General features: G+C 41.5%; 1 protein-coding gene across 3 annotated transcripts in view; it reads left to right on the top strand.

Annotated features, from left to right (window-relative positions):
* Positions 1 to 15,629, top strand: part of kifap3a (kinesin-associated protein 3a) — a 29,099-nt gene that overhangs the window by 11,428 nt on the left and 2,042 nt on the right. For 2 of the 3 annotated variants that reach the window (XM_029499457.1, XM_029499456.1), the window contains exons 11-19: positions 2,021 to 2,121; positions 4,227 to 4,335; positions 4,442 to 4,554; positions 5,017 to 5,182; positions 5,812 to 5,937; positions 6,996 to 7,094; positions 7,729 to 7,814; positions 9,637 to 9,823; positions 9,922 to 10,012. In XM_029499457.1, coding sequence (XP_029355317.1) covers positions 2,021 to 2,121; positions 4,227 to 4,335; positions 4,442 to 4,554; positions 5,017 to 5,182; positions 5,812 to 5,937; positions 6,996 to 7,094; positions 7,729 to 7,814; positions 9,637 to 9,823; positions 9,922 to 10,012 — 1,078 coding nt within the window. Of the gene's footprint in view, positions 1 to 2,020; positions 2,122 to 4,226; positions 4,336 to 4,441; positions 4,555 to 5,016; positions 5,183 to 5,811; positions 5,938 to 6,748; positions 6,856 to 6,995; positions 7,095 to 7,728; positions 7,815 to 9,636; positions 9,824 to 9,921; positions 10,013 to 15,629 lie in introns of those variants that run through there. The other variant, XR_003840644.1, reaches the window with a different exon arrangement.

Below are 15,629 nucleotides of genomic sequence, written 5' to 3' on the forward strand. Positions count from 1 at the left end.
CACACCCTTTTTTCTCTCTGCCCCAAACCAGCTTGTGTTTTGAACATTTAATGGGATCTCTCTCTTCGCTCATAAAGGATCCTCCATGTTCCTACCAGCAGAGTGACGGAGTTCAGCAGGTCTGGAGGAGCTTATTGCTTCTTTGTGTGTGTGTGTGCGCGCGCAAGGTCGCGGTCGTGTGCATGCTTGCTTGTTTTCACATGCATTTTAAGGTACTGGTTGAGGTAAAGGATTGCTAATGAGAAGCACATGTTGTGTCCAATGGCTGGCTGTGCTGGAAGGGGCAGAACAGCGAGCAGCATAGCTTTAACTTATAAAGGCAGTAAAATTGATGCTTCCTCCTGTTTTCCCAATTAAAGCTAGAAGCCGTCTCTCCTCGGCCTTCTCTCCCTCCTGTGATTCCAGGGGTTCACTGAGCACATCTGGATCTAATAGCCAGCGATAAGGCTCCCTGTACGGCCAGTGACCAGCACGGCTGAGACCAGCTTTAACTGGACCAGTTTGGGGCTTTGGGGGCCGGTGGGCATGACAGGAGGTCTGTCAGTGGTTCTGGTCTAGTGAAGACCTTCTCTCTTAACACTTATCTTATTGAAAAGTCCCCAGGTCAAACACTGGTCTGAACTTTATTAATTCTCTCTGGCTGGCTCCTCCTCCAAGCCTCCAGCTCTGGTCAGAGGTCAAACTCATAAAGGTCCTGGGCTCACTGACAGTCTAACACTCAATCCATTCTGTCTTTATCTGCTCTCGGCTTGAGAACTCTCAGTACTGCAGTGATAGGGAATGCGGTGATTTTATTGGCAAAATCTGAAAGGTTCAGTCTCAACCCAGATTACAATAAAAGAAACCTTGTCTTCCCTGTTAGATAGTTTTAATTTTATGCCGAGGTTTACTTTTGTTGTAAAAGGTTCATTGATCAATTTCACGGTTCAAATCAAATTACTGTATGTAAGAGGGAGATTTCTGAAAATTGACTCATTAGTCCGGAGGGCACAACATCAATGGGTTGATTGTGTTCCCCTTTGTGTGAATACGCCTGTTCTTTTTTTTTTTTTTTTACACATTTGCCATGACAAATTATAAGGTTTTCTTGTTCTGTTGCTCCCAAGTGGGGAAAAACAAAATAAACAAATATATATATATATATATATATATCCACAAACAATTTCCTGATTCTTCTAGATAATCCACAGACCTCACTGTCAACAGTTTTCTTTGGAGCTGCTTTTTACCCAAGAAACAGTCCCTATGTAAACTGTGCACAGGGAGTTTTGTGGACTATTCAGAGGAATTGGGTCACAGACTCTGGAAACAGAAGGGGTTTTTTCGTTTTTGATAAGACTTTTCTCTCAGCATCCTCTGACTGCACTACCCTGTGTCTGGGTTTCACTGGTTCCTAATGAGACGTAAAACTTCATATCTAACTCCAGGAGGATGCAAGTTTCAAATACAACACAAATGGGCGTTTCTTGGGGACTTATTTTCGCGACAGATTAGTCAACCTTAGGTTCTGTAGTGAGTATCTGGAAAACTGAGTCAGAAATAAACAACAGAGTGTATGTTTGCTGTAATGAAGGGACATGTTAGTGCAACATTGCAGATTAATTATGTATTTTTGGGAACAATTGAATTTCACACTTCAGAGAGAAATTCTGTCTGGAAATGTGCATTTCTCATAAACAAATGCATTATAAAATTTATTTTTTGCAAATATGGTGAACTGGTGCTCAGGACAGCATGAAAAGCTTGCCTTCTTCAGTCCGTCGCATAGTTAATCTTTTAAATATTGTTTTTTCATCCACTAACATGACAAACTGAGAAACTGCAGTCGTCGGGTGCTGGTTCAGGACTGAATGCCAATGGACCTCCAGCGGGAATCTCTGTTTGAAAAGCCCATTCAGCCCATTAATATTTTTAAAAAACACACAACTCTGCTAGATGTGGTCATTGGCATCCCGCGGAGCGTCATGGCACAACTAGTCATTCATCCATTGACTTCCCTCCTACTCTGTTTATGTTGCAGCTGACGAGGGCCAGAGACAGCTCAGCATGTGCATTCTGTACCACATCAGCATGGACGACAGATTCAAGTCCATGTTTGCTGACACAGGCTGCATACCACAGGTAAGACTGGCTAATGTACACTGCCAGCAGAACAACAAAGACACATTAGCATCAGCAGCTAACGGCATCCAGGAATTGATGCATGAGAAGCAGAGTGAGCACACCACATCTGGAAGCAGAAACCAGGCTGCTCAGTCTTCTCTCGTGCTGTGATTACAACTTTGTTTTTACTCTTTTACTTCTCTTTTCCGTTGAATCCTGAAAACATCCACCTTTTCTCTCTGTCATTTCCACGTGGCAAAGTTGGGGTATCAAACTAATTTTTTTTTTTTTTTTCTGCTGAAGCTAAAATCACTTTAGTCTCTCTTTTTTTCTCCTCAATTTTGGACTTTAACAGTTTTTATTGTGTTTTGTTGAGCGCCTTCTTGATTAAGTTGACCTGGTCACTCAATCCTGTCATCATCAGCGATTAGCTAAATGTGTGTTGTGTTTGTTTGTTGAGATTGGGTGTAAATGTTGGCCAGATGTGGCTGCGAGGGGTGGGCTGTTTGTTCAGAAGGTCGTGTCAACAGCAGATCTGAACCACAGGTTCTTCATGGCAAAGAGGACAGTTCTGGTGAGCAGCATGACCAGGATGTGACCTTTGAACTCACCTCAAGGCCCGCTTGCTCTCCTCTCACTGATCTATACTAACTCTGCCTTTCTCTAATGTTGTCCATCTGTCTATTTCTCCAAGTAAGTTCATAATGAGCTAAATGTGAAGCTACACCTGTCTTTTCTGTTTGTTGATGATGAACAGTTTTCTGAAACAGGTACTGTGGTCTTTTGTTTTAGTGTTTACATTATTATTATTGGGTCTATAGCTACTACTGAGAGCACAAATATCATGTCCTCAGGGATATATTTGGCAATTATGATCTGTTTATCTTTTGGATTTGTTGACTAATTTAAGATTAAATAATTTCAAATTATTTTGATTCATTAGTCCTGATCAAAATTGCATAAATTTCCCAAAACCAGACCAGAATATAACAGCACTGCCTATCATGAATTTATCAGTTTGACTCCTCTGCAAATTGTGGGTGTGATGAGCACTTGGTTGTTCATGACCAAAACAAGAGGGATGACTTTTTACCTGTTGCTTTAGTTTTTAAAAGTGTTAGTGTGAAAAGCAACCTAAACTGTTGGATTGAGAGGCAATTTCACAATTCGGGCTGGAGTGTCCAGTCTCTAATTTTGCTGATCAGCTTCCTTCTCCTAAACCCTTTGTCCTGCTCTAGTTGTTCCTCCATCTGTCCTAAAAATACATGTATTTCCCGTCTTTTATACTTTTTTACCCATTTTTTACTTTTAAGACCTCTCTCTCTCTTTTATCACTTTCCCAGGCTTGTGACTGATCCCTTTCCCCTTCTGCAGCTTTTAATGGGGTCACTGTTTGGTGCTGGTCGTGGTTTCCAGAGCAGGGATGCCAGCAGTGAGGGAGAACTGGTTACAGAGGTGGAGGTGGGGGGCAGAGGTGACTGCCTTGGTTGGACTGCAGCGTGGCGCTGCAGCCCTGACAGGGCCTCCGGTGGCTGTTTGTGGTAAATAAGCAGAGGCAGGTGCCAGAGAGTCTAGACGGGGCTGATTTGGGGTCCGGGGCCCCTGGTATGTGATACCTAAGCCAGGCCCAGCCCAGCCTTTCTCTCCCTCACTCTCTGATTCCTGACTCCTCACAGGCAAGCAGTGCACCACTGTCGCCCCTCCCACCCCCCAGCTCAAAGCTTTTCCTGTTTAATGTTAAATCAGCGCAAGGGAGACGGACAGACATGGAGGGAGGAGGAGGGGTGTAAGGAGACTGATGGTTGCCTTACCTTTATATCCAACATACATACACACTTAATTTCATATTTTAGATTTCTGTCCTGAACTCATTCCTCCCAGATGACTGTCTTGACTGTGACTGGGGAGAATTGCAGGGATGACTCTCTTTTTAAATCCACACTTTTCCAAAAATGACAAATTGCAACCAAGAACACAAAAACAAACTGCGTGTAGACAGTCTCTTACATAAAGGCTCTGTATAGTGCTGTTTTTCTTATGTCATAAACTAATCTAGTTTATGACACTAGTGTGGTTTCTTTCTCTGAACTGGATGACTGACATCTGAAACCTTTGATTGACAGCTGATGAAGATGATGTTTAGTTGTGGGGACGCGAAGATGGATGTTGAGCTTATTTCCCTCTGCATCAACCTGGCTGCCAACAAGAACAATGCCCAGATCTTATGTGAAGGTACAGGCTCCAGAGAATAAGAGAGAAACCACAAGTAGACAGACACTATAACCAACTGTGTTTTTTCCAGAGGTCTTTCTCACCTTCTACCTCTCTGTTGCTTTAGGCAACAGTCTGAGGATGCTGATGAAACGTGCTGTGAAACTGAAGGATGTTCTGGTGATGAAGATGATCAGGAACCTTTCTCAGCACAATGGACCCACCAAGAGCCTCTTTCTGGTCAGTACTCAATTTTGTGAAACTACCACAGTCTGTTGAAAGACCAATAAGTCCTTGCCCAAAACATAGCACCAATATTCAAAATCCCATACAATCTAAGGTTGACCTCCATGTGGTCTGTGGTCTTTGATTATCATGCAATCTTAGTTCTGTATAAAACTGTGAATGTATCAAAGGTCTCAGTACAGATATCAGTACAGATCTTGACTAAGAGTCCTTAAAGAGAAGTTTTCTGTCGAATCCAGTGTCCTACAGTGAAAATAATGTGTACTTTTCACTTTTTTATTTTTTATATATTTATGACCATTGTTCATAAAAAAAAAAAAAAAAAAAAAAAAAAAATAGTCCATGACAATATATACTATTGCTTATCTGTAATTGTTAGTTGTGGATAAATTTAGATTTGTCTCATGAAGTCCTGATTTTTATGTCTTGCATTCACATTCCTGTGTCTGCTGGTAGGATCATGTCGGAGACCTGGCAGCTCAGATCAGAAATGATGAGGCTGAGGAGTTTGTGATCGAGTGTCTGGGAACACTGGCTAATCTGAACATCCCTGATCTTGACTGGGCGATGGTGCTCAAGGAGTATAACCTGGTGCATTATCTGAAGGACAGACTCAAACCAGGTGTGTACAGTATGTGGCACTTCTTGCTCCACTGTTTCACTTTCTATATGGATTAAACTGCCTATGCAATGTTTTACAGAAGTATTACAATAATGCAAGATATCTGTCACTTTTTATCATCCTTTAAACCTAAAGGTCGGGTCTGTCTCATGCCTGACTTAACCTCAAACTGCTCTCCTTTAATCACACTATCAGTCAAGATATGAGCACTGAGAACGCTCATTTGGGTCTGGGATTTATCTATACCTTTCATGACCACCAACCTCCTGAATCCACCGCATCCTACTCTGTAGTATTCAGTTAGTCTGTTGGAGAGCTTTACATTATTTTGTGGGTGTTAGTAAACACCAAAGAAAGAAAAATAAACAATATCTAATATTCTGTAGATATCGGTGAGGGACCAGCTGTAATGATGTCATATTATTAGATCAATATAATTTTTCATCTTTTCAGTGAAATATAAAAAAAAATCTCTCAAACTAATTGATTCTCATGTGACTAAAATAAATAATATTTATTGAAACTGGCTTCTTAAAATGACTCCCTGAGGTCTTTTAAAACAAAATGCATGTTGATAAAAATAGAAAAGTTGTATTTTCTTACACTCAACTTCTTTTCCCTGATGTCAGGTTCTGCTGAGGATGACCTCATACTGGAGGTGGTGAACATGATTGGTACTGTGTCTATGGATGACTCGTGTGCAGCCATGCTGGCCAAGTCTGGCATCATTCCTGCTCTTATTGAGCTGCTCAATGGTGAGGACCAAAATGCGGTACTTCAGTGTTTTATAAGCTTTGAGTTAAAAATAAAAAGTTATAGTCTGGTTTGTGGTTGATGCCACATGGTCCAGCTTCCACTTAAGGGTCTTTTGTTGACAGTAATGACTTAAAAATAGTCTGAGGAGGAGACATGAAGAACTATTTGTGATTGTTGATGCTTTCTGAGAAGCAGCTTAATTTGTTTTTTAAATAACTTTCATGTTCTGACTTTTTCCTAAAGTGAATTAGTTGAGTAAATGACTGAACTCATCAGTTTTACGGGCTATGTCCACACTAATATTTTAAAATGATCCTAGTCTGGATTTATGCTTGGAAAAAATCTCCATCGTAATGTTACAGCACTAGTTTACAAGGCACAAGCGCACCAGTGTTAATAGGAAGGAGATCACTTGCTCTACATTTCATTTAGCTGTAGAAAACATGGGTGCAGTTGTCAGCTGTCTGTGTCATTGTCTCCAAAGTTCTCAATTTTCACACAGAAGCTTTCAGACTGAATTTGGCCAGCAGACTTTCCAAAAGTCTTTTGTGCAGGGAAACGCTTGTGGAGAAATTCTGGATTAGTGTGAATGCCACATGAAAATGTAGTAAAAATGATAAAATGTGTTAGTGTGTCACTGATGAATTGTTTTATCCTATTTTCTCTCTTATGCTTTTTGTGCTTAGGGTTTGAATTGTTATAAATTGTGTTCTTTTAAGTTATTTTAAGGGCATTTGCCACTCTGACTCTCAACTGGCCCTTGTGTGTCTATGAAGAAATAACCTAAGATTAGCTGTTTGACTATTGCAGGTGCTGGGTGTTCAGCTCTTACACACCATTCATCGTTTCACATAGTGCATTTGAAAAAAGGCACAAAGTTCCAGGGCCTTGAAACAACAGTTGAGTCAGATAATATAGTGAGTCATTTCTTACAGCAAATGGTAAAAAAATGTGTTACTTTGAATTTGTGACTGGGGTGTTTTCCAACTGAAGTGATAGCTGAGATGTTTATTGTAACTGGAGTTGTTTCTGTTGTTACTCTCTGTTTCCATTTCAGCCCAACAGGAAGATGATGAGTTTGTGTGTCAGATTGTCTATGTTTTCTACCAGATGGTTTTCCACAAAGCTACGCGAGATGTCATTATGGGAGACACACGTATCCTTTTTCTCCTTTTTAATGACTGTCCACATTCCCCTCTCATTTGATGAAGTCCAGTTTGAAGGAGAGGAGAGGTTTCATCCCAGTCTCTGTGACACATTTTCTGAAATCAATCTCCAGAATCACTCCATATTTACTATTTCTAGTCGGGCCTGGATGTATAACTCATCAGTGTTTACTCCCATCTGAGTCAACACACATTACTGTCATCATCATCTCCTATGACATTTTTTTTTTTTTTCAACCCTGTTTTTTTCTTCTCAAGCTGCCTATAATTGTGTTCACCAGTGGTTGGTGGCAGCTTGTGTCAAATTACAAATGTGCTCACTGTCAGCATGTTTTGATTGGTGTCTTTCTTTTTGCTAGGAGAATATAATGTGAATTTCAGATTCGGGCTCTGCTGAGGCAGGGCTTAACTTCATAACAGGAACTGTAGCGAGTTGTTCCTCCAGCCACAGGACACCTGTCTCCCATCCGTGTCTTTAATGGTGTTCCTCTCCATGGTGCCTCCACATCCCATATCTCCACCTTCCATTCATTTAGCAGTGACTCAGAATTGATTAACTTTGTAGCAGCAGTGAAATCTGTCAGAGAGGATGAAATGTTTTCTTTCCTTGAGTCCTGATCCCAGAGGCCCCTGCTTACCTCATCGACCTGATGCATGACAACAATGCAGAGATCCGCAAAGTCTGTGACAACACGCTGGACATCATTGCTGTGAGTGTCTAGATCTGCAACATTTTACCAGCGTGTTCACGTTACTTTTTCTACATTCAGTTTAAAGTTACTTTGGTTAGATGTGGTTGACTTGACTTTCAGAGCTCACTGGTTGATCAGCCTCTTTTAAAATTTGTTGAATAAAAAAGGTGATTTACCCAGAATTCACCACTCAAACAAACTATATACACAACACTTAAATACAAACATTTTAACAGGAAATAAAATATGGAATATGCACAATTGAAATCCTAAATATGTTTAAATGATTTAAGGACTTAAACGTAGATCAGGTTTTGATTCAAAGCCGATGAGACAGGAGCTCAGTATCAAGGAAAAGAAAGCCTAAAGACTCTGATTGATGGGTCCTGTTCCTGTCAGAGACCCTCAGCTTTTCCTCTTGATGTCAAAGCTTCAAATTTGCCTTCAGCACTTAAGTAACCGATGAATTCCTGTATGGCCTTGTGACTGACAGGTGTGGTCAGCTCGCAGTCTGAGTGTGATAACTGCCAGACCTCAGATCAGCGTAATTAGCTGTAAATTACAGCCAAGCAGTGTAGTGGGGTAAAGGAAGTGTTTCATTGAAATTATCAGTGAGAGCTATTAAGCTGTGAGCCACATGAAAGGCAGCCGGCTGGCTCTGGAGTGTGTCAGCGGCTGGACAGAGGAGGTGAGAGAGAAAGCAGACACACACACACACACACATTCTGGCTGTGCAGGATCCTTTTGGAAGGGGACACCATGACTGAAATGTTCGCCTTTGATCGTTGTGACCCTACTCATGTATAAACACACACGTGTCTGCACACAGAGCTTTGTAGATGCATCAAGTGGGTCAGAGGCTTAATGTGAATTAAGTGATATTATTAGCTTAGGCCATATTTCCAGTGGAACGTGCAGACATGGCTCCCTGAACTGTTGTGCATTTCCTCACCCTGCTATGATGAGGTCATTCTGTCATGAGCTCAGCTGATAATAACTCAATAGTCATATGAAATTATTAGTCATATTAAACTAATTAAGAACCAAATTTCTCAGTCAAAGCTTGAGTCATGATGCTGATGCATCTGCTGATGAATAAGCCCCTGGAGTGGCTACACTTCCATTCGTGTGTGTGGGGGGGTGCCTCTGCGATGGTCAATAGACCTGTTTGAGTCTTGGGCTTTGGGTGGCTGTCAGGCCCAAGGGTCTCTGCTTTGCGTCTGAATGATTAATCTTTCAGGTCGGGGGCGTCGTAGTCTCAAAGGCCGCCTTTATCGCTACCCTATTTCAGCCCCTGCAGAGAAAAGAAAACAGCCCAGTGGTCCTCCTTTGCCAAGCTACGCACACCAGTGGCCCAACAGAGGTTTTTATTAGCTGTAGCGAAGAGGTCAAAGAAAACACATTCGTACACTCATTTACTGCAAGTGTACTTCCCTTCTCTCACAGTGTTCTTCTATCACAAATATTGGACTCTCTCTTCTTCTGAGAGGAGATGCATCACTATGGCGTCTGAGCTCGAACAGAGGAGTTGTTTCCTCTGCCACCTCCGAATATCGTCACATCTCATTTTACATTGAAAGGGGTGCTGATGCTGCATATGAATCAACTACCACATCACAGACACTGGGTGTCGAAGAAAATTTTGAAAATGTATCAAATCATAAAATTAAATAAAATAATTCAACTTTTACATAAAGCATCTAGTGTGATGACAGTTTGCAGGTTATTCCATTTAAAATATGAAAACTGTTCTGCCAACGAAATGTTCAAAATCCAAATGTGGATTTAGAAATGATTTACGCTTGTTTCCATGTATGTCTCGCTTCTTCGCCCTGCTCAGGAATACTATGAGGAATGGGGCAAGAAGATCCAGATGGAGAAGTTCCGATGGTACAACAGTCAGTGGTTGGAGATGGTGGAGAGTCAGATGGACGAGGCAGGAGATCCCTTCCTCTATGAGAAGGAAAGAGAATCCTTTATTGGGAATGGAGACATCCTGGACAGACCTGACCTGTTGTACAGCACAGGTACTGTGCTCGTTTAAGATTACACAATGCTGCTGTCTGCTCTGGATGATTGTTGGCTTGGTGATAATAACTTTATTCCCACTTCTGTGTGTTTGTAGAAGGACTCATGGGAGCAGACGGAACCATCAGTCCTGAGTTCTACACTGACTTCCAGAGCGGAGGACAGGGACGGACTGGATTCCTGAACAGGTACTGAGCTCTTTGTTTATCTCGTCTGGCACCAGGATATATGGCATTAACTGATACCCATCATATCAATTGTCACACCAATTGTTTTTAATTTAACTCAAGTTACAAATGACCACAACCTGTCAAAGAAACCTAAAAATACGATGCATTAAATGTCTCCAAATACAAGTGTTTCTTACTCACAAGTACTAATTTGTAAAGCTGAACTGGCAAATTCTCCCTTGTTTTAACAAGGATCCATGACCTCTGTACTAGTATTAATAGTTCAAAGGAGAATAGTTATGCGTTAATGTCACTCTTCTATAGTGTCAAGAAGTCACTTCTCCACACCCCGGCTGTGGAGTGACAGACATTGGATTTCGATTAGCTTCTACCTTTAGCAAATCAACTGATTTACAGTACAATAACCAGATGCCAGCCAAGTCTCTTTCTGGGCCTTTGATAAATCTGTTTTGTGAACTTCATTAGCTGTGGCTGATAAAATCTGCTGCCAGAGATATTTGTAACTTCAAGCAGCTACAATGGCAGTCAGCAATGGCTTCAAATAAGAAGCTGCTACTTATTTTTTTAGTAATAAGAAAAACACTGTTGAAATATGACTGTATTTAATTTAAAATACTTAAATCGCCCTTGAGGAGCAGTACAGATTGATGGTTTACAACATTAAACTGAAACAATTCACAATGTCAAAAATAATCAGAAAATTAAGACAAAAAATATTAAATATTGGCTGCACATTATTCCTTTAGCTTCTGGTATAAAATAAAATTTTTAGATGTGCATTAGTCGCAAGCCGCAAGCCGTTAGACGCAAGCCGAAAAAAGTTGTGTACACGCTTTTGGAGCATGATTGTGAATTTGCGAGGAAAGCTGTCAGGGAGGCAGGCTGTCTTCATCCAGAAACATGGGCCATGTCAGAGAGGAAACACTAAACTGTGAGTGTTTATCCTCAGCTCTCTGTGCCTCGTCCACCAGCCAGCGCTGCCCTCCACTTATTGTTATTCTGAATCAGTATTCGCTGATCTGTGTTATTGAACCAGGCTGAGCTTGAGTCAACAACCCCTTGCCAATCCCAGAAGGCATCACTCCACCCTCAACAGCAATACTCCCGCTTTGAGAACAAACACCCCTTGGCTGTCTTTCTGTCTCCGTGTTCTTCTCTTTTCATTCCTCTGTAGCTCCAGTATATCAACTACATTAGTCCCAGAATGCCGCTGGCATTCCAAAGCGAAACACAATACTGAACCCAGGGAATTTAAAATCAGTCTTGTTTTCACAAAAATAGACTTTTAGTTTCTTCTGTATCCGTTTCCAGCCCCCAAACTCAGTGGCAACTAATTTGATACGCCAGTGAGATGACAAATAGTCTGGGAAATGCAGTTTATTGTGAGTAATTGGTCCTATTTATTATCAAACGTCCTTGCGTGCGATAAAGCTGTGGTTGATGGATTTTTTATTTTTTCTCTTTCCCCTTGTTGGGAAGAATGTTTTGCTTGGCTGCTGTTGAAAGGCTGACTGTGATTGGCTGAATCCATGCTGCAGTTACTCCAATGACAGTGACTTAGAGATAGAAGTCCTGATTTGTGCTCCCTTCACACATTTCTCTATTGGCTGTTTTTTTGCTGTTTATCTGTCACTCGCTCTTTTCCGGCTTTGCAACTGATACTTTTTAAATATACTGTGAGTGCCAGGGGAATAGTCGTTTTTGAGACTGTTTTAATTTGGCTCGTTCACTCTGAGTGATCCAGGTTAACATAATAATCAGATCCAGCTCTGCAGCTTATTTTAAACTGTGTGAAACATGGTGTGAATGGGGCCTTTTAAAATTGACTCAATCACTGTAACATGTTGGAAATATAATGAGCCAATTTATACCATATAAGTAAAGTATGAAGCCCAAATTATACATTGATCACAACACTATCAATATATTTATTTTTATATTTATATTTATTGTTATCAAGTGTGATCATCCCCTTTTTATCATTATATCCTGAAACAATGTACCAACTGATCTTCCAGAAAATGTACCTAATTATGATGTAACCAGTGAAAACCGTAACCGATGTAACCCTACAGGGTGATCATATATATAGTTTACAAGAAATTGCAGTACAAAAAGGGAACTGCTGAAGGGGAAGATTAAAATACTTTTAAAATAAATTAGATATTTTATCAAAAATGTGATGTAAATGTATGTAAATTTGATCTTTTGATGGCGACAGGTGAAAGGTTATTATGGCTTGCTGTGATTGTGTCTTAATTAATTTATTAATTAATCTTATGGCAGTCTGTCCAATACTTACGAAAATATTGAAATTGTATATTTCAATAAAAACCCGTAAGTGTTGACCTTGTGGTACATATTGGCTGAAGTATCGTTATCAGATATATTTAACTTTAGTGTCTTAAAACCCCTGTATCTGATGCAAAGAGACACAAGCTGTAACTTTAGGATGGAGACACATTTCCCAGAGGTCAACAGTGAGGGGACTGAGAGGTGTCTGGGAGACAGAGTCAAGGGAGACAGATGTGTGTGATACGAGGACTGTGAATGGCAGCGCACCTACAGCAGAATCAATGAGTGCTTTGAGAGGTTGTCAGGATGTGACCAGGCGCCAGAGAAAGCGGCGTGAAGCAAGAATAAAGGGATGGAGGGAAAAGCAGAAAGCCAGTGCAATCAGGTGAGACGTGGCGATACGAGGGGAGGGAGGAGCAGTGGGGCCAGACCTGGTCCTTTACCGGGCTGGCGTGCTGATTCAATGTAACCAGAGCAGTGACAGCAGGCAGAGATCAAACCAGGGCCCGACTGGGGCCCAGGAAGACACAGAGGTTGGGGCAGGGCAAAGGGTCACGCCGATGGGGGGGAAAAAAAAAAAAAGATTTTCACTGCTGACGAAAGTTCTCTGCAGGATGGGACGTGTCCCTGCCGCTCAGCCCACTGCGTCCTGCAGCTGCTGCTCAGGGACCAAACTGGTATTTGTTGGAACACTGAGCCCCTTTGTCTTAGTGACCCCTAACTACTTCCTCCTCATGTCAGCGTGTCACAACACACTCTGAAACACTTTAATTGAATATGGTGGCAGACAGGTTGATTTACATGTTTCATAATGAGAAATATCAATGCTGATGGCAACTGACATTTCTGGTCATCAGACCTTCAGGGCATAAAGAAATATTTCAAAGACGGCTTGTGAATGTCTCTTACTGAGCAGGTTCAGAAAGTGTCATTCAACCTTTGGACAAACCAGAAGGTGCCACAGCATTTTTTAAAAACATGGTAATTACCAAAGTTCTCAGACATGGGATTGTTTAGTCTTCCACCATGAGTGCTGATTAGAAACCTGAGGTTTTGTATCAGTAGTATGCACTTGTTTTGTATGCCAATACTCCAAGCGGCCAAAATTTTGTCTTAACACAGGAACTGATGAGAATCTGATCGAAGAACAAGTGAACACGATCATGAATCTGACCAGAGACGATAACAGTAGACTCTCAGTACTTTACAGTTTCCATCACGCAGAGGGCACAGTTACTTTGAATCAGAACATTATTGAGGCTGAGAGCTACAATATATTAGAGGTCCAAAAATCTGAGAATAAGATGAGGAAGAATTCTTCTCACAAGTCTGTATGTTTGTTTTTGATTAATCTGATTGATTAAAATTGGTTGCATGAGACATGAGCGTAACTTTATAGTTTGGAATTTGAGATGACTGTCTGAAGAACAAACAAGGAAATACGAAACGTGATGTGTTCCACTGGAACAGGTGGATCACTCAACTGTCAAATGATATGTAATTCTGTCGCCATTTTTGGCCAGAAAAATCAAGACCTCTATTTATTAGTCTCATTGTTTCATTGCTTGATCCAGAAGTTCCCAAACAAGCTTCAATTGAAATTTTTTTTTTCTTTTCTATTTTTCCAGTCAATATACATCCACTCTTAATTGAGCCAAATAAAACACAGGAAAGAAAAAGTCATGATGTAGTTTTTAATGAATCCTGCGAAGCGTTATCACTAGGGTTTAGCTTCACTGTGAATTGTGATGAGTAATTCAATGATTCAGTGAAAGAGAAAGAATTGATTCGCTATTGCCGCCCTCATCTGTAAACCAATAAACCAAACTGCCCTGCCTTTGTAAGAACCCTTCTGTCTGGACAGGGGGTTGGCCCCTGGACTTGTACAGGTTCTTGGAGTCCAGCATGAGGTGTGACCAGTGAACCACAGAAACCAGCAATTGGCCGGTGTGACTCAGAGTTCCAGTGTTTTCAGGCCTCCTTTAGCCTGGATCTCAAATCCCCCCTGACAGCCGTAGCGTGCAGAGAGGAAAAAGTGATATTTCTGGCCAGAGAGGAGTTGGTGGTGGAGGATGCGGGGGGAGGCAGGGGGCAAAGGCAAAACAGAGAGGAGGAGGCTTGTGGGGGAGTAGGGATATGCTGTGAGCTGTGTAAGTGGTCGCTGGAAGTGATTTGGCTAAGAACAACACATCATTATAGGTGCTCACAGGGGCAAAGCAAACAGCTCATATTTTAGAAGGCAGAGAAGGCGATGGGGCCGGGCAACCAAACAGCCCCCCCCCCCCCCCCCCCCGCTAGAATCCCAGAAAAAAAAAGATGGGGTACATGTAAAAAGTGTTGTCATCAATCACAAGTCAAGTTTATCCACCAGCCACTCCATCCTGATGAACCAACTGAAGCCTGCCACTGTGACCTTGCCCTGAAAAACCAGACTCAGACTTCCAGCAGCTGGTCAAAAGATGGAGCATGAAATGAGGCCCCACCTGCTGTATCCATATCCCCATAGTAACTGATTTATACGGTGTAGATACAGAGCTTTTTATCATCTGCCGCTGGTCGTCGGGCGGAGTGCAGCCAGGGCCTCCAGGTTTTGGCTGCCAGCCCCGGCCCTCGTCACAGAATCATGTTTTGACATCTTTCTGGTTTTTATGACTTGGCTGTTCTGCTGTTTACCCTTCCAGCCATTAGCAGTCTGTAACTCAGCCTCATTGTGGATGTCCAACACCTGCATCAGAGCAGATGAATATTACATTAACTTTTTATGAGCCTCTTTTTACCTCCAGTTCTGTGAGTGAGTGAGTGGTCTGGCCCTGAGTTTGGGGGTTTCCCTGAGAGCTGGCTGGTGTTTGAGCTCCACCTAGAGGTGTCTCTGAGTTTAAAACTGAATGTCCTCTGATTGAGTCAGTCATTCCAAGCACATTATGGCTGAATGTGTCATTATAACACAAAGATCTCCAAGCACTTTACGGAGACTTTACAGTCACAGTATCTCATAGTTCTATATCAGATTTTGTTTTATAGCAATAGTGAAAATAATACATTATAATAGAAAGAGAAAATAATTTAACAAAGTGCTTCAAAGACATTAAAAAATTGGTGCAATCATTACAGAGATAAAAAGCAATGAAATTAAATAAAAAACAAGAGAATCACGAAACTCCTCCTAAAAAGGATACAGAGGTAACTTCTAATTGTCACCAGGAGATTATTCCACAATTATAATTTAAACACCAGACCACCATCTGGCTCACACGTTACACTGACACTGAGAGCAGCAGCTGATCTCCAGCTTTTAGAGAGTGTTCAGGGACATGGGTGA

The sequence above is a fragment of the Echeneis naucrates genome, chromosome 4 (genome assembly GCF_900963305.1).
Source record: "Echeneis naucrates chromosome 4, fEcheNa1.1, whole genome shotgun sequence".
Classification (NCBI taxonomy): domain Eukaryota; kingdom Metazoa; phylum Chordata; class Actinopteri; order Carangiformes; family Echeneidae; genus Echeneis; species Echeneis naucrates.